Raw genomic sequence first — 26,970 nt, forward strand, 5'->3', positions numbered from 1 at the left:
AACCACAGCATCAGACTAAACTACACCTTAACTGCTGATTCAAATAAAGGCATTCTCTTCAGATATGCCTAATGCTTACAAATAATTTTGGCTGGTTTTGATCAAGAAACTATTATTACAATAATGATCAAAAATAATAATCCCGTTTGCAAAATGCCTTTAAGCCAGCCTCCTAGTCCCAACCAATTTCCACATTCAGAATACAGCATAAATACAGAATACAGAATAAATTATCTCCATCAAGGCAAAAAGGCTTCTTTTTAAACACAGAGATGTTTGCTAGTTCAAAGCAGAAACGCATTTCTTGTCGGTGACATCTGAAGCATTTTTTTTTTATTTTTTTTTTTTTTGGTGGGTTTGTAATCAAGTCCGTATTTTTCCTTGAGAAGCTTAAGCTGTTCCTCTTGTTTCAGGAGAGTTTCCAACTCTGATTTGTCGAATAGGTCCGTATTTCCCAAAGATATCATACATTTCCTCCGCTGTGATTTTATACGGCAGGTTCCGAATATAAAGGATCCTATTGACCTCTGGGGGCAGCCAGATGTCAGCTCGCTTGGCCGCTTGCATCGCCATGGCGCCGATCGGAGGGGGGGGTGGGGTGGGGTGGGGTGCCGCCTTGGAGAGAAACCGCGGCCGGGACGGGGCCTGCCGGGCCGCACGCCGCCGCTCGCCGCTTGTTCCTTTTTAGGACACCAGGGTGGTAATTCATCATCTAATCCCCACGCTATTCGTTCAGCAGTGGTCAGTACTGGATAAGCTTTGGATGTATAATCGGGGGGATTTTCACACGGAGGTTGTCCCTCTGGCTCTTCCTCCGACTGAGCAGTAGGATCGCCGGGAGACCGCACTGCAGCTTTAACAGCTGCAGCGACTTGCGCCTCACCGTGTAACTGCGCGACCATACCCCGTACAGCCCGATACGTGCGAGCCAAAGTCTTTACCCCCTTAGTCCCGACTTGCACAGATTCCCATAAGTCCTCTCCTATTTTCTTCCATGTTTCATTATTATATACATCTTGCGTAGAAGCAAGGTAACCACGGCGGCGACTCCAACATAGCAGATCAACTACTGCCTGCCGTGAGACTGGCGTTTCAGTTTTTTCTGCCAGTTTCATCAAACTGTCTACGATTGCTTTTTCCACCACTGATGCAGTGATTCCCATCCTGCTTAAATTTCCTGACTCACCGGTCAGCCGTGCACGTTCCGCCTTTCTTCGGGCGCCCAGCTCTCTCTCCGCTGGCAGCAGGATCCTCACCGGCTCCGCAGCTTGTAACACGATCCTTAATGAATCCTCCTGACCTTTTAACCGATCCTGTTGACCCTCATCGGATCGTCGGGGTCACCAGATGCTGCGGGCATTTCAGGCGAGCGGGAGTCAGATACGAATACTCACGGAGTTCAAGATCTGATCCGTTTATTGTACAAACCAGGTAAACTTTTATAAGGCATTCTATAAACGTGCGATAATGTGATTGGCTATCTTACAAGCATATAATAATATGATTGGTTAACAATTGTTTACTGGGAAGATTTCTGTTTCTGCTTGTTCTGGCACGTAGGCTCCTTTCTGCGGTCTCCTAGTTCTTCTTATCGCGTCCTGTCGGCCTTGGTTTTGTGCAAACATCTGCAATTTGCTCCTTTTTCTTCATCCCACTGTTCTGGTCGTAACCTCGTCTTATCTCTTCAGTATTTTTCCACTTGCTTCAGAGTTCAGTATAATCATTCAATACAGCAAGAGCCCCAACAAACAATGGCCTGAAGTTTGCAAGCTGACTGGTCGCAATGTGTGAGACCAAAATGAGTGAGCTATTGTTTCATTACTCAGGTTGACTGACATGCCCTACAGTAGATGCTGGTGGAAACATCTCATGTGGATCCTGATGGACAAAATTAAGGTACAATTTGCATGTAGGACAGAAGTTGTGGCCAAGTAAAATCCAGTCAATATGTTAACTATGATGGTTTTCCTAATATTCACAAATAATAGTTTGGGAGGTTGAAAGGAAGTTAAAACCTCCTGTGAAATTGAGCTCTCCTCTCCAGCACTGAGACTATACAAAACACGTCAAATCTTACCCCTCCATAGATGATTCTCACTCATCAAAAAAACCCCATCCAATCCTGACACTGCAGAGCAGCACACACAGATGCCCCCTTGGTATTCCCAAATAAGACAAGTGCCTGCTTCTCTTACCTGCACAGTGACTAAATCCTGCCTTCCCTGAAATACAACCAGACATACAGTGGGTGCTACCTGCAAATAGGTACCTATGCCACTTATTAGTCTAGTGGAAGGCAACATATTCCAGGTCATGGGAGGACAAGATTTAAAACTTGGTTTCTGCACAGCAGAGGACCCTGCTCTTCCATACCAGGTGGACTCCCTAACCATCAAATGATGGGGCCCTCAGTGAAATCTCTGTCCAGCTGAAGTTGTTCCATTTCATGTGATCTTTCTTAACACCCTAAAAGGGAAAGCCCAGGCTCAAGCTCTGACTCCAGACCAAGCCAAATAGAAGGGGCTTTGAAAATCACCCCTCTCCCACTTTCTAAATACTAGAGTATCACAATACAGAAACATCTTATGTAAGAGCCCCAGCCATCCTAATTCCCCAACAAAAAAACCATAGTATTAGACTGGACAAGATCCTAGTTCATAACCTTCTTCTGAATCACAATTGCATATACATCAACGTAACAGATGTCAATCAGCTTAATTTGTTTCTAACAGTTTCATGAACTAGAGTTTTAATAAAGCCTGCATACCAACAGGTATGATGTATTCCATGATTTATCGTGTGCTCCAGTTGAAGCTTTTCCTGTGGCTGAAGTATTTTAAAAACATCTTGTCCATATGTATTCTCTAGTGCCCAATGGGACATAGGTGCACAATGATATTTTTCCCCTAAGCAGGACCCCTAATAGGGTCTCTATGTTCTGCCCAATGGCGAATTTTCACAAAACCTATTCACCTATATCAATTTTGGTTAGAATCAACCACTGGAGACAAAGACACTTTCTGATAGCATGAACCTCATTTTCCTAAGGAACTAGGCAAAAAAGACTATGAACGGATTCCTACCAACTCTCTCAGTTATTTTTTGCAGTGTCTACTTGCCCATACATCTGGGAAAGTTTTCCAAATATCTGTCTTCCTTGTTACAAATTAAAATCATTATTTCCTATCCTCATGGTCATGGAGAAAACTGATTATTCTCCTCTTCATAATCACTTTCCTTTTAAAAATCTGAAGTTGTATATTCTTTTTCATTTTTTCCTTTACTATATTGAACAAACCCAGCCTTCTCAGCCTATCCCAAAATTATTTGTTTTATAAAGTCCTTAAAGCTCTGTTGCTCTTCTCAAATATCTTTCTAGATAAGTAGATTCAGTGTTCTAATCCATATACAGTATTCCAATAGATGCCTTCTCAGCAGCTAAATTAATGGGGAAAAGATGCAAAAGACTTACACAAAATTATTTCTGATCTGTCCTGGTTTCATCTGGGACAGAGTTAACTTTCTTCTTAGTAGCTGGTGCAGTGCTGTGTTTTGGATTTGGTGTGAGAACAATGTTGATAGGACACTGATGGTTTTAGTTGTTGCTGGGTAATGTTTATATTAAGTCAAGGACTTTTCAGTTTCTTGTGCCCTGCCAGTGAGAGGGCTGGAGGGGTATGGGAAATTGGGAGGGGACACAGCCAGGTCAGCTGACCCAAACTAGCCAAAGGGATATTCCATACCATGGGATGTCATGCTGAGTATATAAACTGGGAGAAGAAGAAGGAAGGGAGGGATGTTTGGAGTTATGGTGTTTGTCTTCCCAAGTAACCATTACGCATGATGGAGCCCTGCTGTCCTGGGGATGGCCAAACACCTGCCTGCTGGTGGGAAGTTTTGCTTTGCTTGTGTGCACAGATTTTTGCTTTACCTATTAAATTGTCTTTATCTCAACCCTTGAGTTTTCTCACTTTTACTCTTCCAGTCTTCTTCCCCATCCCACTGTGGAGGGAGGGAGTGAGCAGCTGCGTGGAGCTTGGTTGCCAGCTGAGGTTAAACCATGACATGATCATAGACTGAATTTGCTTTGTTCTGCTGCATTATGCTCAGATTCTGTTTCAATATAGCCACTAAACATTTCTCTGCAACTGTGCCACTTAGCCAATATTTTCTCATTGTGCATTTCCATAGTCAGTACATATGAACTTGACTTCATGCAATTTCATCTTATACAATCATAATTCACTGGGAAACTGACACACAGGTAGACACACAAACTCATTCTGGAAGATACTTTCCTTATTTGCCAACTGATTATAGTAAAAGCAATTTAATTCATTAAGGACTATATGAAGTAATATGTAACCCTCATAGGCCAGCAAGATCCAGTTCATACTCTTCCAGTGTTTGTTCCATGTTAAGGACAGCAATTATTGTGTAGGCAAATTCAGATATTAATGCCCACTTCTTTACATAAATTAATTGCTATTCCTTGGAAAACACAGGTGCAGAAAGTGAGTCCTTTTTATTAACAAGGCAATCAGTCCAAAACCCGAGTCAACAATTCTTCCATATTATAATAAAGCTTTTAGGCATCTTACAAGCCTGAGGCTTGGCCTTATGTCTTCTTGATCTCATTAGAACTTTAATAAAAGCAAGGGTTTAATTAAGTGATAAATATGTCTAACAAAGATGGATGGACTTAAACACACACTTGAATACTTGGCTAAAACAGTGAACCCCACACAATCTCAGTGTTTTGTAGGACTGGAAACACAATTTTCCATTTAAGTAGCAGGAATGAGTTACTCTATGTTTGTCCCACTGAAAAGCACTCCAGTCTTTCAGGGATATGTTTTTAAGGTAAAAAAAATATCCCACAAAATTTTTCTTTATAACTGATCATTTTTCTCTGTACTTTGCTAAATTTAAACTGTAAGTAATCTAGAAAAACACAATCAAAAAGCTGCACAGGCACCAACTCTGTTTCCTGAAATTCATAAACTGCAAAGTGCAATTGGGTGGGAAAATAATCACAATCTTATATTCTGCTTTGAGTGCATCAGTTCAGCTCAGAACTGAGCTTAAGTTCACAGTCATGATAGGATCTCAGGGCATGTAAACTAGTCAAACGACATTAGAAGATAAATGGACCATGGTCCATGCATGGAGCAAATGCACTTCTAGCTGCTAAAACATGTTCAGCCCACTGAATCAGAGAAGAGCTAGTCCAAAGTCAAACCCATGTCAGTGAGTGTGATGCATATAGTGTGGACATCATACTCTCTGCACCAAATGACTCAGTAAAGAGATGCATTTCTTTGCACTCCACTACTTACTAAAAGAGACACAGCTAGCGACCACTGCTAGAAACAGGATAATGAACAGGATGGGTCTTTTTGCCATTCCACATTATGTTCTTATGATCTACAAATTCCTTATCATACATGTCCTATTTCATGCCTATTAATGACAGGAGGCCATTAGAAGTTAAAACATTCTATATTAAGTAAACAGGAAGAGAGAGAAGGGAGTTAACAAAGTTTGGACAGTTTTAACTTATAAGACAGAAGCTATCCTTACTCACATGTATTGTAGGTTGACGTTTTTCACAAATGCCTGATGGGACACAAACCTTAAGCCTGAATCCACCACAGTCCTGTGAAAGTATATAAAACTTAGAATAGTTCATTTAAAATACAATGGATAGAATAATGATAATGTTTAAAATAAAAAAGTGGATGAAATACCAACTAGACCAGGGGTCCTCAAACTTTTTAAACAGGGGGCCGGCACATGGATGAAGTGGCAGGAAGTCATCTGCGGCTGCTTGGTTTCCCCCCCCAACCCCCGGGGGGGGTGGGGGGGGTGGAGGGGCGGGGGCATTCTGTAAATACCAGGGGCCGGATTGAGGACCCTGGGGGGCCGTATCCGGCCCACGGGCCGTAGTTTGAGGACCCCTGAACTAGACTGAACTGCGAGCTCTACAGATGTCTTCTATAATGCAAAAAGTTAGCCCTGCTCTATCATGAGGTCTGTAAATGCTTCTACAAGAGAAATAAAGAAATATAATTTTCCCATATACTCACAGATTTTTAAGTCCAACATAAAATCCAACTTCATTGTCATTGATGCTTTCTAATTTCTGCTGGTTTGCGATGTAACTGTTGAAAAAGACAAAAAACAAAGTAAGAAAGTGGCTTCTTCCATGTCTTTGATCAGAAGTCAGCAACGAAGTCTGAAAGCTGGCAGTGATTGCTGACCTGTTGCACTGTATTTGGTTTATGTGGCAAGGTTTGGTAGCAGGAAGGCATACAGGGGTGGCTTCTGTGAGAAGATGCCAGATGTCTTCCCCCATGTCTGATAGAGCCAGTGTCAGCTGGCTCCAAGACAGACCTGCAGCTGACCAAAGCTGAGCAAATCAGTGACACTGGTGGTGCCTCTGTGATAGCATATTTAAGAGTAACAACTGCTACACAACAGCAGCTGGGAGAGAAGAGCAATAAAAGTGTGAGAGAAACAACTCTGCAGACACCAAGGTTGGTGAAGAAGGAGGGGGAGGAGGTGCTCTAGGCACCAGAGCAGAGATTCCCCTGCAATCTGTGTGTGGTGAAGTCCATGGTGAGGCAGGCTGTCCCCCCTGCAGCCCATTGAGGATCCCACACTGGAGCAGGTGGATGTGCCCTCAAGGAAGCTGTGACCCTGTGGAGAGCCCATGCGGGAACAAGTCTTCTGGCAGGACCTGTGACCCCACAGGGCTCCCATGCTGGAGCAGTCTGTTCCTGAAGGATCCCATGGAAAGGACCCATGCTGGATCAGTTCATGAAGGACTGTATCACATGGGAGGGACCTCACACTGGAGCAGGGGAAGAGCATGAGGAGGAAGGAGCAGCAGAGATGAAGCATTATGAACTGACCATAACCTCCATTCCCCATCCCCGTGTGCCACTCAGAAGGAAGAGGTAGAGAAGTTGGGAGTGAAGTTGAGCCTGGGAAGAAGGGAAGGGTGGGGGTAAGGTGTTTTTTAGATTTGATCTTATTTCTAATTATCCTACACTGATATTATTGGCAATAATTTAAATTAATTTCCCATAGTCAAGCCTGTTTTGCCTATGACAGTAATTGCTGAGTGATCTCCCTGTTCTTATCTCAACCAATGAGCTTTTAGTCATATTTTTTCCCTTTGTCCAGTTGAGGAGGAGGGATGATAGAGCAGCTTGGTGGGCACCTGATGACCAGCCAAATTGTTTATTAAAAACCATTACAAGATGCAAAGTGCTGTACAGCAGGCAAAACCTGCACATACAAGCATACCAAAGAGGAGGGAATGACTACCCTGTCTCCATGCAGACATGAATGTCATGGAGAGTTGCAAGAAATGTTCAGGGCAGGGAAGATCAAAACCATCTTTCTTCTGAAAAGGAAAAAAGCCTAAAAACCTAAAGATCCACCTGAGAAAAGTCTCAGGTAAAAGTTCTGTCCTGCATTACAAGATTGCTCAACTTGGTTACTGAGGAACCATAGCATGTAGAGCTGAATTGCCCTGTTCTTGCTCACTGTACCCAGGCCTAAGCCATTGTTGGAAATCGCTGTACCAGGTACTAGAAATCATAAATTAGGTAGAGTTAGACACATCAGTAGAAAAAAATGGTAACAAGCCAAGATTCATGTACAAGATCCTGGCAGGGTCACTTATGAAAGAAAGTTGAAAAGTTCAACTCTGAGGAAGACCACCTGAGCAAGGCCAAAGGCCAGAACAACCCTCTAAAAATTGATGCCAAGAGAAAACTACACCCAGGCCCCGCCTAGACTCTGCCCATCATTAATATGCGATGAGATTTTGTAATTACATGAAAAATGTATGAAGAGATGTTGCAATCGTGTATGTCAAATGTATAAATTAGCCTGTTTCACACCTGTACTTTGGAGCAAGTTTCTGTGGAGAAAATGAATACCTTGCTGCTAAAAGTACAAAAAGTCTTTTAGCAGTTTTCTTCATTCTGAGGTTTTTCGGCATCACTTCCACTCCCTCTCACCTTCAGGACAAGTGGTAACTCTTTCTGTAGCTGTGCCACCTAGGTCTATGCCCTCCGAAAAACATGGGCTTTGGGCAACAAGACAGACACTGCACACAAGCACTGTACAGAATCTGCAGTGATGTCTAGTGCTGAAAAAAAAACCCCAAAGTTCTATCCAGCATTAATATTTTTTCATTTTGGCATCTTTAAGCCACATATGGATTTGTGCCAGTTCAAAATGTTTGTAAATCTATTTGAACCTAACGTGGAAAGTTCACACTTTTGTGTACACATATAAATACATGAGGCATATACAGTATTCAAAATATACTTACACTGCTACCACCCTAAACTTGAAAATACTTTGGCATATGCTTAAGTACACTTGCATAGTTAGCCACATAGAAATTAACAGAACTGCTCCTAGTAGGAGAGTTTAATATATGTGTTTACAAGCTGAGGATCACTGCATGCATATTATATTCCAAAACTAATTTTAAAAAAATAGGAAAGGCAAGACTCAAGAGGGAACTAAGAAATGAAAAAGCAACAGATTATTCACCTCCCTATCCACAAAAGGGATTCCTTAAACAGACCCATATTCACCAAATAGGTTCAGCTGGAAAAAAAAAGAAGAAGAAGAAAAAAAGACATGTCTACATGAGGTAGAAGAGCACAGATTTGGAGGAAATGCTGGAAATAATGTTCAACTATTATCCAGGAATACCAGGTTAAATTCTTCCTTCTTCTTGAGAGAATGTAATCCCAGTCTCCCAAAAGATACCATACTATAAAACAATCAGAGAGGGAAGTTTCAGCCTTACTTGTTCATGCTGTTATAATTTTTGTCATAATTGAATGTTCAGTGGAGCAGGAACAGGATTAAGCTGTCTCACCATACAAATAAGTATCACAGTCACTTAGCTAAACAGTTCTGCTTTCCAACCCAAAAGCATATTTAAATATTCCACACAAATTTAGGCAACTCTGACAGGAAGAATCAAGACATCCACATCTGTATGCCTTATAGGATGGTAGTTGAGATGCTGATATGCAAGACCTTGGTTCAGACCCATGCTCTGAATCAAGCAGAGCAACCCTGTGCAATGCTCTGCTGAAATGATTTGGTTTGGACCACACAAACAGCTTACTTCACAGCATGATGCTGTTCATTAGAAGGGAGGTCTTGCTTTTCCCACTCAGTGAACTAAGTCCCCAAAGTTTTCTTATAGTCAGTGGAGAGAGAGGGGGACAATTACATCACATAAGTAAGTAGATTTGCAGCAAGAGTCTAATTTAGGCCTTCTGAATAATTTCCTGGAAGAGGTGGACTCTCTATTGCTGGCAGGAGAGTAGCCAGCTGAGTTAAGCGCCTTTGCTACACACTTCATAGAGACCTGCCAGATTTTAAATGCTGAAGTCTGGGACCATCCCAGACATGCTTAGCAAGTCCAGCATATGACACTAACAGCATATGTTGTGAAAAGTCCCCCATGCATGCCCAATAAGTCTGATATGCCTAATATGTGCACATGATTTATCTGCATATACTTGCTGTGCAGTCTGGCATTTAGAAAATCAGACAGTTGTTGCAGAAGTATGGGAAAAAGTCACATTCTATATGCTCTTCATACAGAATACAGCATCTGACTCTGTAATATAGGATATCCATGTTACGGAGGATATCTGCTTAATAAGGCCCTAATTATTTACATATGTAAGGTTCAGAAATGAAAAATATAAAAAATATTTTGTTTAAAACTAAAACCAAAATATTTCTGTTGTCTTACCTGCTGAACCAAGATGAAAAATAAATAAATAATTTGCCCAGCCCCAATTAGAGTTCTATCAACAGATTGTCCCATAAGAATCTTAGAATGTGGGTATTTCTCGAGCTAGCTCAATGGCATCAGTGAGCGAAAACTGACCTTGGGAGAGAGACACAGTTATGCTTGTTGGAAGGAAACCATAGGAGCAAGAAGAGAAACTTTAAGATACGGAGTAGTTTGCAGAGCTCGTGACCTTGTAGATAAAGGGAGTTGCTAAGTTGCTGTGTCTGCAATAGAAAAAAGAGCTGAGTGGAAAATTACTGAGCATAGTTACAGGCTGACACGTCAGCCCCCTGTAAAGGTATAAAAGGCTTGTTTGATTTTAATAAAGTGTCTTCAAGGTGTCTTTGAGGTATCTTCGAGTGTCTTCGTGCCTTTGATCTGCTCCCGGAGTCCATGCATCATATGCCACAAATGGCACCCAACGCAAGGCTCGAAATCAACTAGCTGTTGATCCGGTGGCGTAGCTCAGTCAAACTACGGGACTACACACTGAAAGGAAGCGTATCCAGCGCGCTCAATTACCTATCGCAGGACGAAGGTAAGCGGCTGAGAACTATGGGGACTGCTTTAACAAAAGAACAGAGAACTGTTTTACAAGCTTTTACTAACATTCTTAAGAAGTATGGGAAGAAAATAGATGAGGAAGAATTAAAACGCATTCTTCTATGGGCATCAAAAGTCGATCCATCTGTTAATACCACTAACATTTATACTCCAGAGATTTGGGATAAAATAAGCATCCATCTATGGGACTGTGCTACAAAAAATGATAAGGTAGCAGCTACTCTGTTGAGCCCTTGGCGAATTATTTTTGAAACTTTAAAAGCTCACACTGGCTCACAATCAAAAGAAGCAGAAAAGGCTTCTTCGGTTCCTTCATCACTACCCTCTTTAGCAGAGCCTGCCGTAAGACCAAAATCTAAACCTGCTGCTACTGTTCTTGCGGCTCTACCGCCTGATACTCTCGATGATGACACAGATAATCCTTTTGACCCAGAGCTTACTGATCCAGAAAGAGCCAGATTTATACCCTCCAGACCCTCACGATAAATGGGCAGATGTAAAAGGGGAAGCAAAGCGAGCAGGGGATACAGATCTGCTGTGTGCTTTCCCTGTTGTGTATGTGCCAGATCAAGATCTGTGATGGGAAGCTCCCTCGTATGCTCTTATTAAAGATATCAGGAGAACAGTTATGGACCATGGACTTGGGGCTCCTTATACAACTCATTTAATAGAGTCTCTCTGTGATACTCATGTGTTTACCCCTAATGATTTTAAAATGGTGTTTCGCTTGATAATGAGAGACATGCAATATACTATGTGGGAGTCAAAAACGAGGCAGCTTGCAGACGTCCAAGCTGCTGAGAACTCAGTGTTGGGGGCGCATGATCCATTGCAAGCAGTTAATGTAGATGTATTACTAGGGCAAGCTGATCATAGCACCAACACTGCACAAGCTAGGATTTGCCAGGCGGGTTTGCAGCAAGTAAAACGATTGGCACTCTGTGCTTTGAAAACTGCCCCTGAAGCAGGTAAACAGAGGCAGCCTTTTGTCAAAATTAAACAAGAAGCAAATGAACCATTTATGAAATTTTTGGACAGACTTAATGAGGCTTTGGAAAAGCAGATTGAAAATGAGATGGCACATGAATATATTTTTAAACAACTTGCTATTAAAAATGCCAACCCTTGTTGGAGAATGGCTGGATGAGAAGGGTCACAGATCATTAGAGCATTTGTACGAGCAGAGCCAAATCTAACCGGTGTGCTATCAAGACTAGGCCTCAGCTGAGGTTGCCAGCTGTGCTGATGGCTGTGGAGTTGCAGGGACACCACAGCCTTAACAGGCTTCACAAACAATTCTGAGGAGGTATGTGCAGTAAAGATAAAGAAGTTATGTAAGCTAGCTAACCGCAAGTAGGAGGACCATGTAAATGACTAGGTAGTGATTCTAGCCAATCATAGACTGCTGAGTATGCATAATTAGATACACTGTATAAATAAGAGCGATTTGGGCTAATAAAGTGAATCATGCTTTATCACTCATATTGAGTCGGCTGCGTGTTATTCCCCGCCGCTCGCAAACCCTGACTGTCAGAAAGTATTATGATCTTTAAAGAATCCTAGCCTTGATGATATGTTGAATGCTTGTATGAATATTGGGTCTAGACAGCATGATTTGTCTCTGATTGCAGAAGCATTTGCAGCGCTATCAGTTAAGTCAAAGCAATGCTTTTCATGTGGTCAGTACAGGCATCTATGAAAGAACTGTCTGAAAGCAAAAGTGAATAATAAAGGGCGTCCGCCTGGAATCTGTCCGCGCTGTCATAAAGGGTGTCATTATGCCAATCAATGCCGATCAAAATTTGACCAGGACGGCCAGTCTTTGACCTTACCAGGAAACTCCAAGTGGAGCACCATGAGGGGTTGCGCTATGACAACAAATCACCTCTCCGACTGGCCCCCCTGCGGAGCTGCAGCAGTCTGTGCACCAACACAAGCGGCAGTGCCGGAGTGGACCTGGCCACCTCAGCAGAAACAATAATCCAAGACAGCTCATTTGTGCTTATTCCAACAGGCACATATGGTCCACTCGGTAATGAAAAATCAGCATTGTTAATTGGACGATCCTCTACAACATTAAGAGGCCTTTTTGTGCTGCCAGGAGTCAGATGCTGATTATGAGGGAGATATTAAAATAATGGCGTGGACTCCAATGCCACCATGTACTATACCAGCAGGAAGCTGAATTGCACAATTGATATATTTTATACCCCAATCACAGAATGCTACATGTGTAACACGGGGTTCAGGCTGTTTTGAATCTACAGGGATGCCAGAAATTTACTGGACTCAGCAATTAACTATGAATCGACCTCAGCTGTCCTGTACTTTGCAATTGGGGAAGACAAGAATTGCTATGTGAGGAATTGTTGATAGTGGAGCAGACGTTACAGTCATTTCTGTGTCACAATGGCCCAGTCACTGGCCTTTAATAGACGCTCATGCTTCCCTATCGGGAATTGGTGGTCAAACTTCTCCAAAACAGAGTAAAGCATTTGTTGTTATTATGGGACCAGAAGGGAGATCTGCTTTGATCAGGCCTTATGTGTTGCCTGGATCTCCTACCCTTTAGGGCAGAGACTGTTTAAGCCAATGGGGTATGCATTTAAGCACGGATTTTTTCTAGGGGCTACTATCCTGCAGCAGGTCCCACCATTAACCTGGAAAACAAATGAGCCCCTGTGGGTAGATCAGTGGCCCCTCCCAAAAGAAAAACTGCTGCAGCTACATAAATTGGTGAATGAACAGCTAAAAGCTGGTCACACAGTCCCCACAACTAGCCCACGGAACACGCCTGTCTTTGTGATTCAGAAGAAAAATAATTCTTGGAGGCTTTTACATGATCTAAGAAAAATAAAGGAGGTCATTGAAGATATGGGAGCTTTACAGCCTGGGCTCCCCTCGCCAACAATGTTACCGCAAATGTGGACTCTCGTAGTTATTGATTTAAAAGACTGGGTTTTTTCGATACCTCTTGCTCCACAAGATGCACCACGATTTGCCTTTTCTGTGCCTTCTATTAATGCTGCAGAGCCACATAAAAGATACCATTGGAAAGTGTTGCCGCAAGGCATGAAAAACAGTCCTACACTATACCAGCAATTTATGGCGGCAGTTTTAAGCCAAATACGAGAATGTTTTGAAAATGTTTTAATTTACCATTATATGGATGACATTTTAATTGCTGCAGAATCAAAACAGACAGCCCAAGAAGTGAAACAGCAAGTAGTCCAAGCAGTCTCGACAGCAGGACTCAACATTGCAGAAGAAAAAATAAAAGAAACACCACCTTGGTGATATTTAGGATGGAAAATATCAGAACAAAACATCCAACCTCTGCATATCACCTTGCAAACAGAAATAAGGACTCTGAATGATTTACAAAAAATGTTAGGAACCATAAATTGGGTTTGTCCCCTCTTAGGGATATCTACTGAAGAACTCCATCCCCTGTTTAAACTATTGGAAGGAGATCCAGACTTGACGTCTCCTCGAACGCTTACCCTCTCTGCAAAAATTGCTCTCGATAAAGTGGTTGTAAAATTAACAGGTCAAGTCACTCATAGGCAAAAAATGGACTACCCTATTAGCCTTTGCATTTTTTATTCAACTTTTCAATCCTATGGTCTCTTAGCACAGTGGGTTCCACAAGACATATATCCTTTGATTATTCTGGAATGGATATTTTTACCACATAATTTTGGAAAAAGTTACTACAGCTATTGAAATGATAGCTATGGTAATTCAGAAAGGAAGAGAGCGTTTGTTAACTTTAGATGATGTTGAACCTAATGTTATGTATTTGCCTCTAGATACAAAACAGCTAACTTTCTTAACTCACCATTCTTTTGTTTTTCAGTGTGCTCTAGCGGATTTTACAGGACAGATAAGTATTCATTTCCCAGGACACAAAATTATACAATCCCTGCACTCTGTTTCTCTTTTACCTACTTCACAATTAGCTATCACACCAATAGCTGATGCCCCTACAGTATTCACTGATGGGTCTGGTAAAACAGGCCAAGCAGTCATAGTTTGGAGAGACAATGAAGGAAACTGGAAAAGCAACATATATATTGTCACAGGATCGCCTCAGGTAATAGAACTCTCCGCAGTAGTCTGTGTTTTCAAATTATGGACTATCCCAATAAACATTATCACAAATTCTGCCTACGTGGCAGGCCTTGTTTCTAGGCTAGAACACTCCTTTTTGAAGGAAGTCTCACACGAAGCCTTATTTGCTCTTCTCTGGGAGCTCAAGTGGCTCCTAAATTGATGGGCACATCCATATTTTATACAATACATACACTCTCATACCTCCCTACCCGGCCCCATAAGTGAGGGAAACACACAAGTAGACAGGCTTGCAGGTACCATGCAGGTCTTACTTGACAGTTTTGCACAGGCTCGTTTATCTCATGAATTCTATCATCAAAATGCAAAAGCACTGCAACGCACATTTCAACTGACTCAAGACCAAGTGAGGAAAATTATACAATCATGTCCCGATTGTCAGCAGGTTTTGCCTGCACCATCAATAGGAACTAATCCTTGATGTCTTTCGTCACTTGAAATTTGGCAAACAGATGTTACTCATATACCAGAGTTTGGCAAGTACAAATATGTACATGTCTCTATCGACACCTTTTCATCTTGCATTTATGCATCAGTACACTCAGGTGAAAAAGCAAAAGATGTTTGCAGACACATTATTATGGCCTTTGCCATCCTCGGAGTTCCAGAAACTATAAAAACAGATAATGGCCCAGGCTATATAGCGCATAAGACACAGACATTTTTTCAACAATGGGGAATTCAGCATGTTACAGGCATTCCACATTCTCCCACAGGCCAAGCCATTATTGAACGCACACATAGCACTCTTAAAACTATGTTGCAAAAACAAAAAAGGAGGAAACTAGGATTAACCCCACAGGAGCGTATAGCTAAAGCTTGTTATGTTTTGAATCTTTTAAATAGTTGGATGGAGGAAGGACCTCCTATAAAACGCCATTTTGGCTTACACAGTGCTTCAAAATCTAATGAGAAAGCACAAGTTTTAGTAAAAAATTTATAGACAAATCAATGGGAGGGTCCTTTTCCATTAATAACGTGGGGTAGAGGCTATGCTTGTGTTTCCACAGGTTCTGGCCCAAGATGGGTACCAGCTTGATGGATCGAGCCATCGTTATCTCAGTCATCGCTGTTACTGAAATCTCGGAATGAAGAACTTATCGACACCAATGTGATGTAGATAAGCAGACACTTCTTTATTAACGGCCGGGTGCGTGAGCGAGTCATCTCATGATCAACGCACACCAGGTCTCAAAATTAGACACCATATATAGAACTTATTCATACATATTCATTAAGTATTCATGCATAACCATGATATTTCCCGTAAATCATTAACATATTCTCCTCCTATATCCGATTCTGCACAGTAAAGCTTAGAAAGGTCTAGAAATGGGTCTGGGGTACGATTTGGGTAGGTGGTATATGAGTCAGTGGTCGCGATCTCCCCCTGCCGGAATTACCTTTTACTAAAGTTCACAGTTTCTTGGCAGGCAACTACAAGCTGTTCCAGTCGACTCTCCCCGGTTTCCATTAATCTCATATTCTGACATTTCAATACACTTTCTACATACAGAAGACTGGTCAAATACAAAGAAACCTTTCAAACCCTAAAGTTATTACCTAAGTTTTAACAATGGTTCTAGCCCCTTCTTCTAGCCTTGGTACAGGATGTACAGAAGATCTCATAACAGCTTTTACTGTGCAACTATAAGTTTCATTAAAATATTTCTTATCCTTCTATATTTTAATTTTATAAAATGATTTTATAAAATCAATTAATCAATCAAAGTCAATCAATCTTAACTTATTAACAAATTGATAACATCACCATCATCTGTGCCATGACGTCAGTTGCATCAATATGGATCCCATCTCAACCCAAAACCAACATCTGGGTAAACCAAAACCAACATCTGGGTAACCTTGGCCAATCGCATGGGACAGGACACACTATGTTTGTCAACTGCTTCACCGGAAAATCCTTTTACAACCTGTCTGGTTGGACAACCTGTTGATGATTGGCCTGTTCCCTCAGATAAATGGATCATAATTCAGAAATTTGGTGATGTGCTTAACAATTGGGATGGTTGGGTTCCTTATTTAGCATATAGTAGGATTGAACCACAGGAAATGGATTTATTAGGATCTGTAAAAATGGATTATTGTGTATACTTCAACTACACAGGCAAAGATGATATAAAAATGATTCAATGGTTAAATGCTACCATACCTGCGTATAGAAATGATAGTGTTTGGTGTAATTATACTTCTCCTAATATATCGAAGTCTAGCAATCATCCACTTAAACTGCCCACAGGATTATTTCTAATCTGTGGAGATCGTGTGTGGCCTGGCATTCCCTCCCATGCGAAAGGAGGACCATGTAGCATTGGAAGGTTAACCTTGTTAACACCCAATACATCCATGATTATAAATCATAAGTTACACTGCCACATGCCTTTAAAACTGATTGTAAAGATAATATGGAACTTTGGAGCCCTGGTGGAATTATAGCAGCATCTATATTTGCTCCAGGGGTAGGAACACCACAAGTGCTAACCACCTTGAATAAGCTTGGCTGTTGGCTTGCAAAACAAACTAATGCAACTTCATTAGCCCTGAGTGGACTATTGATAGATGTTGATTCAATAAGACATGCTATGCTACAGAATAGACCTGCAATAGATTTTTAATTGTTAGCGCAAGGTCATGGTTGTCAGGATTTTGATGGACTTTGTTGTATGAATATGTCTGATCATTCTGAATCTATTCACAAAAGTATTGAAAACATGCAAGAACGAGTACAGAAACTACAACAAAGTGATGGTTTTAACATTTTTGGACATCTTTTTAGTAGATTAGGTTTAACCGCATGGATAAAGAGCTTATTACAAATAGATGTAGGGTACTTATTCATTTTTATATGTATTCTTTCCGTGTATGTTAAAATGTGTGCAAACTTTAATAGATAGAGCATTGAAACAAGCCTTTTTTATATATAAAGAAGGGGGAGATGTGGATATGTGACGCTCAAACGGCGTCAGTGAGCGAAAACTGACCTTGGGAGAGAGACACAGTTATGCTTGTTGGAAGGAAACCATAGGAGCAAGAAGAGAAACTTTAAGATACGGAGTAGTTTGCAGAGCTTGTGGCCTTGTAGATAAAGGGAGTTGCTAAGTTGCTGTGTCTGCAACAGAAAAAAGAGCTAGGAGTGGAAAATTACTGAGCATAGTTACAGGCTGACACGTCAGCCCCCTGTAAAGGTATAAAAGGCTTGTTTGATTTTAATAAAGTGTCTTTGAGGTGTCTTCGAGTGTCTTCGTGCCTTTGATCTGCTCCCGGAGTCCGTGCATCATACGCCACATTAGAAGTGTTATCATTTCACTGTTTCGGCAATGGACTAACTGATTAATTGCTTGTCCTTTTCTTTATACATCAGACAAATGTATATAGTGAGCTAGTGAATCTAGTATGAGCTTCTGTAGCAGTTGCAACTGCCACTGTTTTGAACATGGAACTACTGTGTAGGTTCATTTAAATATGGAATTATTTGAAACTTTGTAAAACACCCTTCTAAAATGTTCAATCTCAACTTCCTCTTGCCTCAACATGTTTAGTCTTCACACAGTAGGAAAACAATTGGGATCCAAGACAAGCCCCAAGCCAAAAATAAATCACATAATGGACTAATAGGCCTCAAGAATATCCTTTCTCTTCCAAATTTATATATTAAAAAAGGCAAGAAAATGCTTGAAACAAAGTTCTTTTCATCCTTAGCATATGTCCTCTAAACTACCCTGCATTGGTGAAATGCTAATTCCATTGACGTTTTGCCACCAATTTTAACAAGGCCAGAATCTGAGCCTTGGCTTCCCCTTAAAATAAAAGGCATCTAAGTATCTTGGTGGATCAGGACCAGTAGGCTTAGCAAAAGGCTGGTTCAAGTTACACCATTTAGAGATTATGATCTTTTAAACTGCTTTTACAAATGTCTTGAGTCTTGTGTCTGCTTTGTTCTACTTTCTATTAGTTCTGTAAAAAAATTTTGTTTTTTCAGGCCCTGCTTAGAACTAAGGAAATGTTGACCTGAAATCTGATCTTCAAGAATGTCAGAAACAAGAGTAGCTGACCTGGTATTAAATATATTTAATCATTTCAAGTATAACTGCTGTTGATAATCATCAGTCAATACAGGTCATTTTCTTCCAGGAATTTTTTAAAAAATATACATATTCACAATGGAATTTTCATGGCATAGCTCCTTTCCCATAAGTGATTCTGTAATGTTATGGTTAATAGTAGCTATAGAAGAAACAAGATCCCCATATGCACATTTCAGGGGATGTTAGTTCGGTTTGCTTTGCTTTATGCAGTTTCTGAAAACTTAGGCTCACAGTCAAAAAGGAATTAAGGTACATCCCCAATATATTTGATTTCAATAGCAGCTATGTGCCTACATACATTTGTATAAGTAGATCTCTGTAAATGCAAAGTGTCCAGTAATACATTATATTCACATCCCATGCAGCATAGGCATATGGCTTTCAAACCTCTATAAATTTATTTCTCCATTTGAAATGCACATAAATTATAAGCTAATACAAGGAGTGCTTCACATTTTAAAGGACAGTTTTCAAAGAGAGGTTTTCCAAATATAACAAGATAAAGATACATTTAACATCAATAAAGCATTGAGAGGGGGTTTTAAGTTCTCTGCTTTGTTTTTCATCATTTTAATGCTTCATTACCTACTATACTCATCCAGCTTGGGCAAAGAAATTCTACCAGCCACCTTTATTGACAGGTTGTTAGATATTGCTGCAGTGACAGGTGACAAACACTGGAGAGAGAGAACTGCAATCCAAGAAGTACATTATTTTTTTCCCCTCTTCCTTTAATTCAAAATGGAGAAATAAAACCTTTATTCAGTTATGGAAATTTTTTTTGTTTAGAGTAATTTGAGATCTAGAATCTTGATAGGCTACTTTCTCTCTTAAACCTTCAGCATAAAAATAATAAAGGAAAAATAGAATCTGAAAAATCTGGTAAATGCCATTTTAAAGAGATTGAAAGCTGGACTCCTGGGCCTTGTTTTCTCATTAGTATGGAAAGAAGTGGAAGTTTCATGAAAACAGCATATTCTAGACCAAAGCCTCAAATTCATACATATTACCTTAATTTTAGTATATAAATTCCAAACCTCTCTTAAAACTCTGTGACTAAAGGCATAGAACTACAGGTTGTGTCTTGCCAGCCCAATCCTGCACAACACTGAACACCTCCTGAAGGATCCTGCCCTCCTCCAGCAAGAGCCAGTTTACACTGTCTCAGCATGCCAGAGACAACCCCAAATGAGGTCCCAAGGAGCCTGATGAGTCCTCACTGACTGGAAGAATAAGGATTAAAACAAGGGATGCAAAAGGTTACCTGAGAGCAAAAAGAAACCAGAATGTATAAAACCCTATGGTTTGTGATATTTGGGGTATTTTTAGAGCCTGGAAATTACAAAACTGATTTTAATAATGTTTACTTTCAACTCACCGTAACCAACAAAGATCTTTAAAAGATGAAAAAAAATGGACAGATTCCTAAAAGGAGCTATTGTATTACAGCCATCCAATATCCCTTTAATAATTTGCAGACCGATGTCTTGTATTTTATCGCATCATTTCAAAACACCAGAAACAAACATTAAATCTAGCCGAGTCACGTCATCCTGCACAGCCAAAAGTGTTTTCAGGAGAAAGGGGATGGGGGTTGAGAAGCCCTGTTGACAGTTTTATAATATATTTAATCTAAAACAGAGTCTAAAATTCTAAACTGAGAGATCCAAAATACCAACAGCACTGAGCTTCGTATAAATTTAAACATTTTTTTTTTATTTTTTTAGCACAGGCTCACATGACTTGTTAAGTAATTTACTCTACTTATCCTATTTATTAACAATTCTAGAGCGCTTTATATAACTGCATTAGAAATTTACTTTGTGGTTTTGAAATGTATACACTACACAATTGTTTGTTAAAAATATAAGGTATGAAATGTTAAGAAAAAAAAGAAAAAGGGGGGGAGAATTGTAGAGGAATTATAGAGGACTGTATGAAAAGATTATTTGTAAAAAGGTTGTGATGATTGTTAAAAACATAAGGTATGAAATGTTAAGAAAAAAATAGAAAAAAAATGGGGGAATTGTAGAGGAATGAAGCTGGGTTAATTAGCATTGATAATATACAACTGTGGGTTGGCTTCAGGGGCTGCGGGTTGACCGATGTAGATAAGGTGCAGCTGTGGCTAGTTCTGTTAAGAGGCTGAGCAGCCAAGGAAGAAAGAGAGTGTGCCTGGGATGAGGAGAAGGCAGCAGAGGGACTAGCATGAAGAGTATCTTGGTATGAGATGGTAAAAGACCTTGTTGCGGCTTGATAGTTTTGAGAGTGCTGTGACACACAATCATCTCTCTCTTTTACAAGGGAAGAGCTAAAGTCACCTACTATTTTGTTGAGAAGCAGTTCTTTCTGAAATACACCCAATAATTTCAAACCTCATTCTCCTGAATATTCATAAGACAAAGTATTAATGATTTAATACTAGAACTGCAAAACTAGGCCAGGAATATACTTGCACTGCAATAAGATACTTTGATAGCAAGGACTATGAAGAGTCATATACACTGAGATATGCTAACAGCACATTTTACTTAAAGATAAAATATTAGATCAGGCTTTTTACAAAAAATCAGAAAATTTTGAAGTGACTTACTATCATATTAAATGCTTGAGTGATCTTGCTAAGAATTACTCATGTGGTATTGTACCTATAGTGTATGGATTTAACAATATTTATATATTAATTTTACTCTCACCTTTCTTCCTCCTTAGCTCTTAATTTGAGCTTCAGTGGCTGATTTCATTATTTTAATTCAGGCCTCACTTTGGAGTTCAGTTTATCTCTAATAACATCAGTACTATAAAACAATTATTATGATTAAGCTGTGTTACGATAAACAATTTTAGCACAGGCACATGCTTTCCAGACTGAGACTAGCAAATGTAAGCACCCTAAGCAACAGGACAAAAATCTAACCTTATTGGCTGCTCATGGTTTGGATGGGTATACTGTTTGCTGGGTAAAAACTGGCTGGATGGCCAAGCCCAAAGAGTGGTGGTGAATGGAGTTACATCCAGCTGGCAGTTGGTCACACATGGTGTTCCCCAGGGCTCAGTACTGGGGCCTGTTCTGTTTAATATCTTTATCCCCAATCTGGATGAGGGGGTTGAGTGCACCCTCAGTAAGTTTGCAGATGACACCAAGTTGGCAGGAGTGTTGGTCTGCTTGAGGGTAGGAAGGCTCTACAGAGGGATCTGGACAGGCTGGATCGATGGTCCAAAGCCAATTGTATGAGGTTCAATAAGGAGAAGTGCCACGTCCTGCACTTGGGTCACAACAGCCCCATGCAATGCTACAGGCTTGGGGAAGGGTGGCTGGAAAGGTGGCCTGGTGGGAAAGGACCCCAGAGAGCTGGTTGATGGTTGGCTGAACATGAGCCAGCAGTGTGCCCAGGTGGCCAAGAAGGCCAATAACATCCTGGCTTGTATCTGAAATAGTGTGGCCAGCAGGACAAGGGAAGTGATCATCCCTTTGTATTTGATATTGATGAAGCCGCACCTCGAATACTGTGTTCACTTTTGGGCCCCTCACTACAAGAAATATATTGAGGTGCTGTGTCCAAAGAAGGGCAACAAAGATGATGAAGGATCTAGAGAACAAGTCTTATGAGGAGCAGCTGAGGGAGCTGGGGTTGTTTAGTCTGGAGAAAAGGAAGCTCAGGGGGGACCTTATTGCTCTCCACAACTATGTGAAAGGAGGTTGTAGCAAGGTAGGTGTCGGTCTCTTCTCCCAAGTATCAAGGGATAGGATGAGAGGAAATGTCCTCAAGTTGCACCAGGGGAGGTTTAGATTGGATATTAGGAAAAAATTCTTCACTGAAAGGCTTGTCAAGCACTGGAACGTGCTGCCCAGGGAAGTGGTTGAGTCACCATCCCTGTAGACATGGTGCTTAGGGACATGGTTTAGTGATGGACTTGGCAGTGTTAGGTTTACAGTTGGACTCTTCCAACCTAAATGATTCTATGATTCTATTAGAGGCACAGGATTTTGGAAACTGTCTGTTATCCATTAGAAGAGAAAACTGTGCAAAAACAACTAGGAAGGGGAAGAGTGAGGAATATAAGAAAAGCACCAGGCAGAAGTACTCCTATGTCCTCCCATACCAAGTTTCAGCAGCTGAGTCTCACAGGGCTGATGCAAAAGTTCTCTGGAGGTCTTCCTGCTGATTTCAGTGGATTTGGATGGTGATCCAACTATGCATAAAGTAATACCTGGACTTGAAAGAAAGTGTTTATTAAGCTCTGAAGTGCTATTTATCTATGGGCCAAAATAGAGCCAAGGCACCTAGGTACCAAGTGGTTCAAGGCTATTTAATGCGTGGGAAAATGCAGCTGTTATTTCTACCAGTACCACCCCAGCTTTCTCTCCCACTTCTCGGAGACAAGGGGAAACTCTTGCTGCCCACTCATACCCTGCCTGCTCAGTGTCATCCACCTGGCCCATGGCCAACCCTTTGCACCACCATGGGTTTCACATGCCTGACCCAACCATGCAGTATCCCACCTGCAAAATTCCCAGTGCACATGGCCTTCTTCCCAGATAAGGTTCTTTACTCAGGCAACATTCCCAGGGAGTTAGTGGATGCTTTGCCTGGGACTGTGGCACCCACTCCAATCAAGAGCAGGACATAAGCAATAAATGAAGGATTGGTCTCAGAAGACATTCAGAAAATATAAAGGAATATATTACAAGAAATTAAGTGTCTTATGCTCTTCTCACTCTCATTTGTACCAACAGTAATTCCACCAGCAATCAATGGAATTGTGTTTCTGTAACTACAGAACATATAAAAGAAAAATCAGGCCTGAGGCTTCCTAGATAAAATGCATGCTACAGCCTCTTAAACTGGTTGCTTAGCTAGAATAAACAAGATATGCAGTTTTAAAAAATATGTTTTCACATTCTGTATCCACCATATTAGAAATGCTTCCTTACATATTTATTATTTTCTGAGTTCCCACAATGAAAACATGTAGCAGCTGCAGGAGTCCAATTTTTAATTTATGTCTACAAACTAATTAAAGGGCCTTCATGCTTTATGTTAAAAAAAGAACATCTTAAATATGTGCAATATAATCTCCTAAGACATTCAGTACTCCACATTATTTTTAGATCATCAAACACAACATACAAAGTCACAGAATGATACAGTAAAAACTGAAAAGAAATGTAAAGATAAACAGTGATGCTGAAAAAACACAGAAGAGAATAAAACCCAAAAATACCAATGCAGAATGACTGGACATGTTTTAAGTTGATCATGTCTAACATATATATTTGCATATGCATTTATTTTCTGATCTTTTAAACAGAGCTTAAGTTCTAGGGGTAAATTGCTGAGTTACCTCCAAACTGAACATACTGGATAACAAGACTAGCAAAGCTTATAAAAAAGCGATGCTGCATAGCTTGAAGAATATATTTTTTTTATTAAACAATCCACAGAACACTAAACAAACATCTGAATCAATAACTGTTGCAACAACTTAGAAAGATTACTTCATTCTCTTAGGTCCTAAAAATCTACCAAAGGTAGGTCCTATATGAGTAGAAGAAATTAATGTCTCCAGCTTTTTACCCACACATACATGTGGAAATACAGCAAACTGACTATAATAAACTGCAGAAAGGTAACCCAAGAGCTAGAATTAATCTGAAGTCACATAAAATGTAATGGCATTTTCCTATTGTTTCTAAAGGAAACAGAAAAAGAAGAAGGGACAGAGTTAGAAAAATATATATTTTGGAGGGAAATATTCTGTTATTTTTTATATTAAAAATGTCATGGGAAACAGTGCAGAAACAGCAAGTGCTGGGGAAGATGGAAATAGACAAAACAGCTGTAGAGGGTTTTTTTCCCCCATATCTATCATCTACAAATCTGGTATCCAAAATTTTTGTTCAGCAAGTCTTTGCAGCTTTTCTCAGGCAAAGTATGTAGATATTGCAGAGTTCTAAAAAGGATGCATGACAGAATACAAAAAGCTACTGGATTTCTTTCTTGAAATCATTTCCAGTCAAACAAGGTTGGAAATGACACATAGGTAAGAGGAGAAAAAAAAACCAAACCCCAAACAAAAAAGCCCTTCCACTTCCCTCACTATTAATGAGGGTTTCCTAATGCTCCAGTATTTGCTGAGAGACAGCGCAATGTTCATTCTCCTGTAGACAGTATTTTCTCCTTCCAGCCACCTTATAGGGAAGGGCAAAGCAGGCTCGCATGCCTATAGCCAGGGCAGGGAAGCTAGTTTGCTCTTCCTTCTATCAGAATGTGCTGCACCACGTTCTCCCCACCCCCCACCCTCTTTTTTGAATAGAAGAAGAATATAAAGTGGAGATCTGAGAGAGGGGAAGGCCATCCACCAAACTCTCCATTCGCAGGAATAAACGGAGGGAGCAAGATTTATAAAAAGAAATAAAAACCCTTTCCAAATCTGCGTCTGCTGTCGACGCAGAAGCAAGATTTGGGTGGTGCGCACTTCACCCCATCCTCCTGGCTGATGCAAGGGCCAGAGGCGGTAGCTCAGCTGTGCCCTTCTGCAACCCCAGGTATTTCCATGGACGCACGACCTCCGTGCTGACCTTCGCTGCGCTGCTTCACTGCCCGTCCTGCTCCCAGGAAATCGTATCACAGGCAACTAGGATTTATCATCTAAATGGATTAGAAATTATCTCTCTGGGAAGTCAAGTCCAAATTAAATCACACCAGACTTAGGCTTCCAGCTAGAACATCAGTCTGCAGAGCAAGTGCATTTCAGTGCAGGGAACTTCCCCTCTGCCCTCTGTCCCCACGTCGCTCCGTCGGCTCCATCCCCACCACCCCTGTGCCCAGGGCTGGGGCTGGACCATACTCACATCTCGGTGATATTGTCGCCCTCAGCGCTCCGCTGCGGCACAGGGAAGGAGATGATGCCCGGTGCCGGCTCTGCACACCAGATCCGCCAGGAGCTGCAGCGGCAGGATGTGGGGCAGCCCAGCGCACTCCTCCAGGAGCCCAGCACCAGGCAGCACAAGCCCCACAGTTGCACCAAGCCGGGCCCCGGCCGACTTCGCTGCCAGGACGCCATGACGCCCCCGCTCACTTCAGCGCTGCCTCGACGTCCTCCACCTACTGCCATTGCCAGGGAGCACGACCAGAGGGTGTGCAGCCTTCGGAACCGCGGGCGAGCGCCCGCGGCCAGGGTTCACATGGACTCACCGCAGCTGCCCGGGAGGCTTTGAGGGGCGGCAGGACCAGGTGCTGCTGCGGGACAGAGACAGAAAGGGGTGATGAGAGGAGGGAGGGGCTGCCGGCGCGACACGACAAGGCGTGGTGCGGCCCGCCCTGTTCCCTGCCCTGACCCTACGGGCGGACAGCGGCGCCGCCTGAGCCGCGGCGGTTCCCGATGATGCTGCAAAACGCGCGGAGCGGCCGAGACAGGTAGCAGAGGCTACCTGCGGGGGCTCAGCCGACCGCTGCCTGCGGTAGAGAAGGAATGGAAGAAACAGCGCAGGTCGCGGCGGAAGTGGAACGCAGGATACTGTGCTTGCTGCTTTACGCACAGCACCGTATCCTCCTCCCTCCAGCTGACAACAAGGAGACAGAGAGAGGGGGGGACCTAGATGGAGAGAGAGGCAGGGACAGAAAGGGAGAAAGGGGGAGAATAGAGGGGGGAACAGACTGGGAGAGAGAAGGGGGGGGGGGGGAGGGGCGTGTGTGTGTGTGTGATGGAGAGGGACAGAGAGAAAGAGACCTAGAGAGCATGAGAGAGAGATGGGGAGAGGGAGAGAGAGCCTGAGGAGAACGGACGGACGTGAGAGAGGGAGAAGAAAGGCCCAACAACAAATGGATTAATAAAATAGCTGTTTTAATAAGACAGAATAAGAGGAGGAATAGATAACAAGTAAATCTTACATCCATTTAGATGCTTTGAACCCCGTGTTCGTGCAGAATCAGACAGACCCTGGATGGACTTCTCCTATGGCATGCTGTGCAAATTCTGTCTGTGGAGAGGGGTTCCTCCTTTTTGGTCATTCCAGGTATTATATAATTTTCTAACAAGGAAATTGCTCTATTCGTAAAGGATGCTTCCATGATAACTTCTTGCTGCACTTTTAGATAAACACAAAGCTATGCAGGTAGTGAGATTACCAGTACCAAGTGGGAGATCCCTGAAGGCTCCTCTGTTAAAATGAGCTGATTATGTTTGTCCTTTGGCCAAGGAATCTGTGCAGAACAATGCAGGCCTGAAGGCCACTCTATACATGCAGCACAGCACAGGCCTGGGATTACTCAGGTTCACTGTTACGTGAATCATTAACTCCTTGACGTACAG

At 41.7% G+C, this 26,970-nt stretch overlaps 1 protein-coding gene across 1 annotated transcript in view; it reads right to left on the reverse strand.

Moving 5' to 3' along the window:
* LOC130142155 (BDNF/NT-3 growth factors receptor-like) overlaps nucleotides 1-26,214 on the reverse strand; it is a 247,741-nt gene extending 221,527 nt beyond the window's left edge. The window contains 3 exon segments of the mRNA XM_056323638.1: nucleotides 5,588-5,659; nucleotides 6,090-6,164; nucleotides 25,511-26,214. Coding sequence (XP_056179613.1) covers nucleotides 5,588-5,659; nucleotides 6,090-6,164; nucleotides 25,511-25,773 — 410 coding nt within the window. The 5' untranslated portion in view covers nucleotides 25,774-26,214.
* Between the last annotated feature and the right edge of the window lie 756 nt (nucleotides 26,215-26,970).

Source organism: Falco biarmicus, chromosome W, assembly GCF_023638135.1.
Source record: "Falco biarmicus isolate bFalBia1 chromosome W, bFalBia1.pri, whole genome shotgun sequence".
NCBI classification, from domain to species: domain Eukaryota; kingdom Metazoa; phylum Chordata; class Aves; order Falconiformes; family Falconidae; genus Falco; species Falco biarmicus.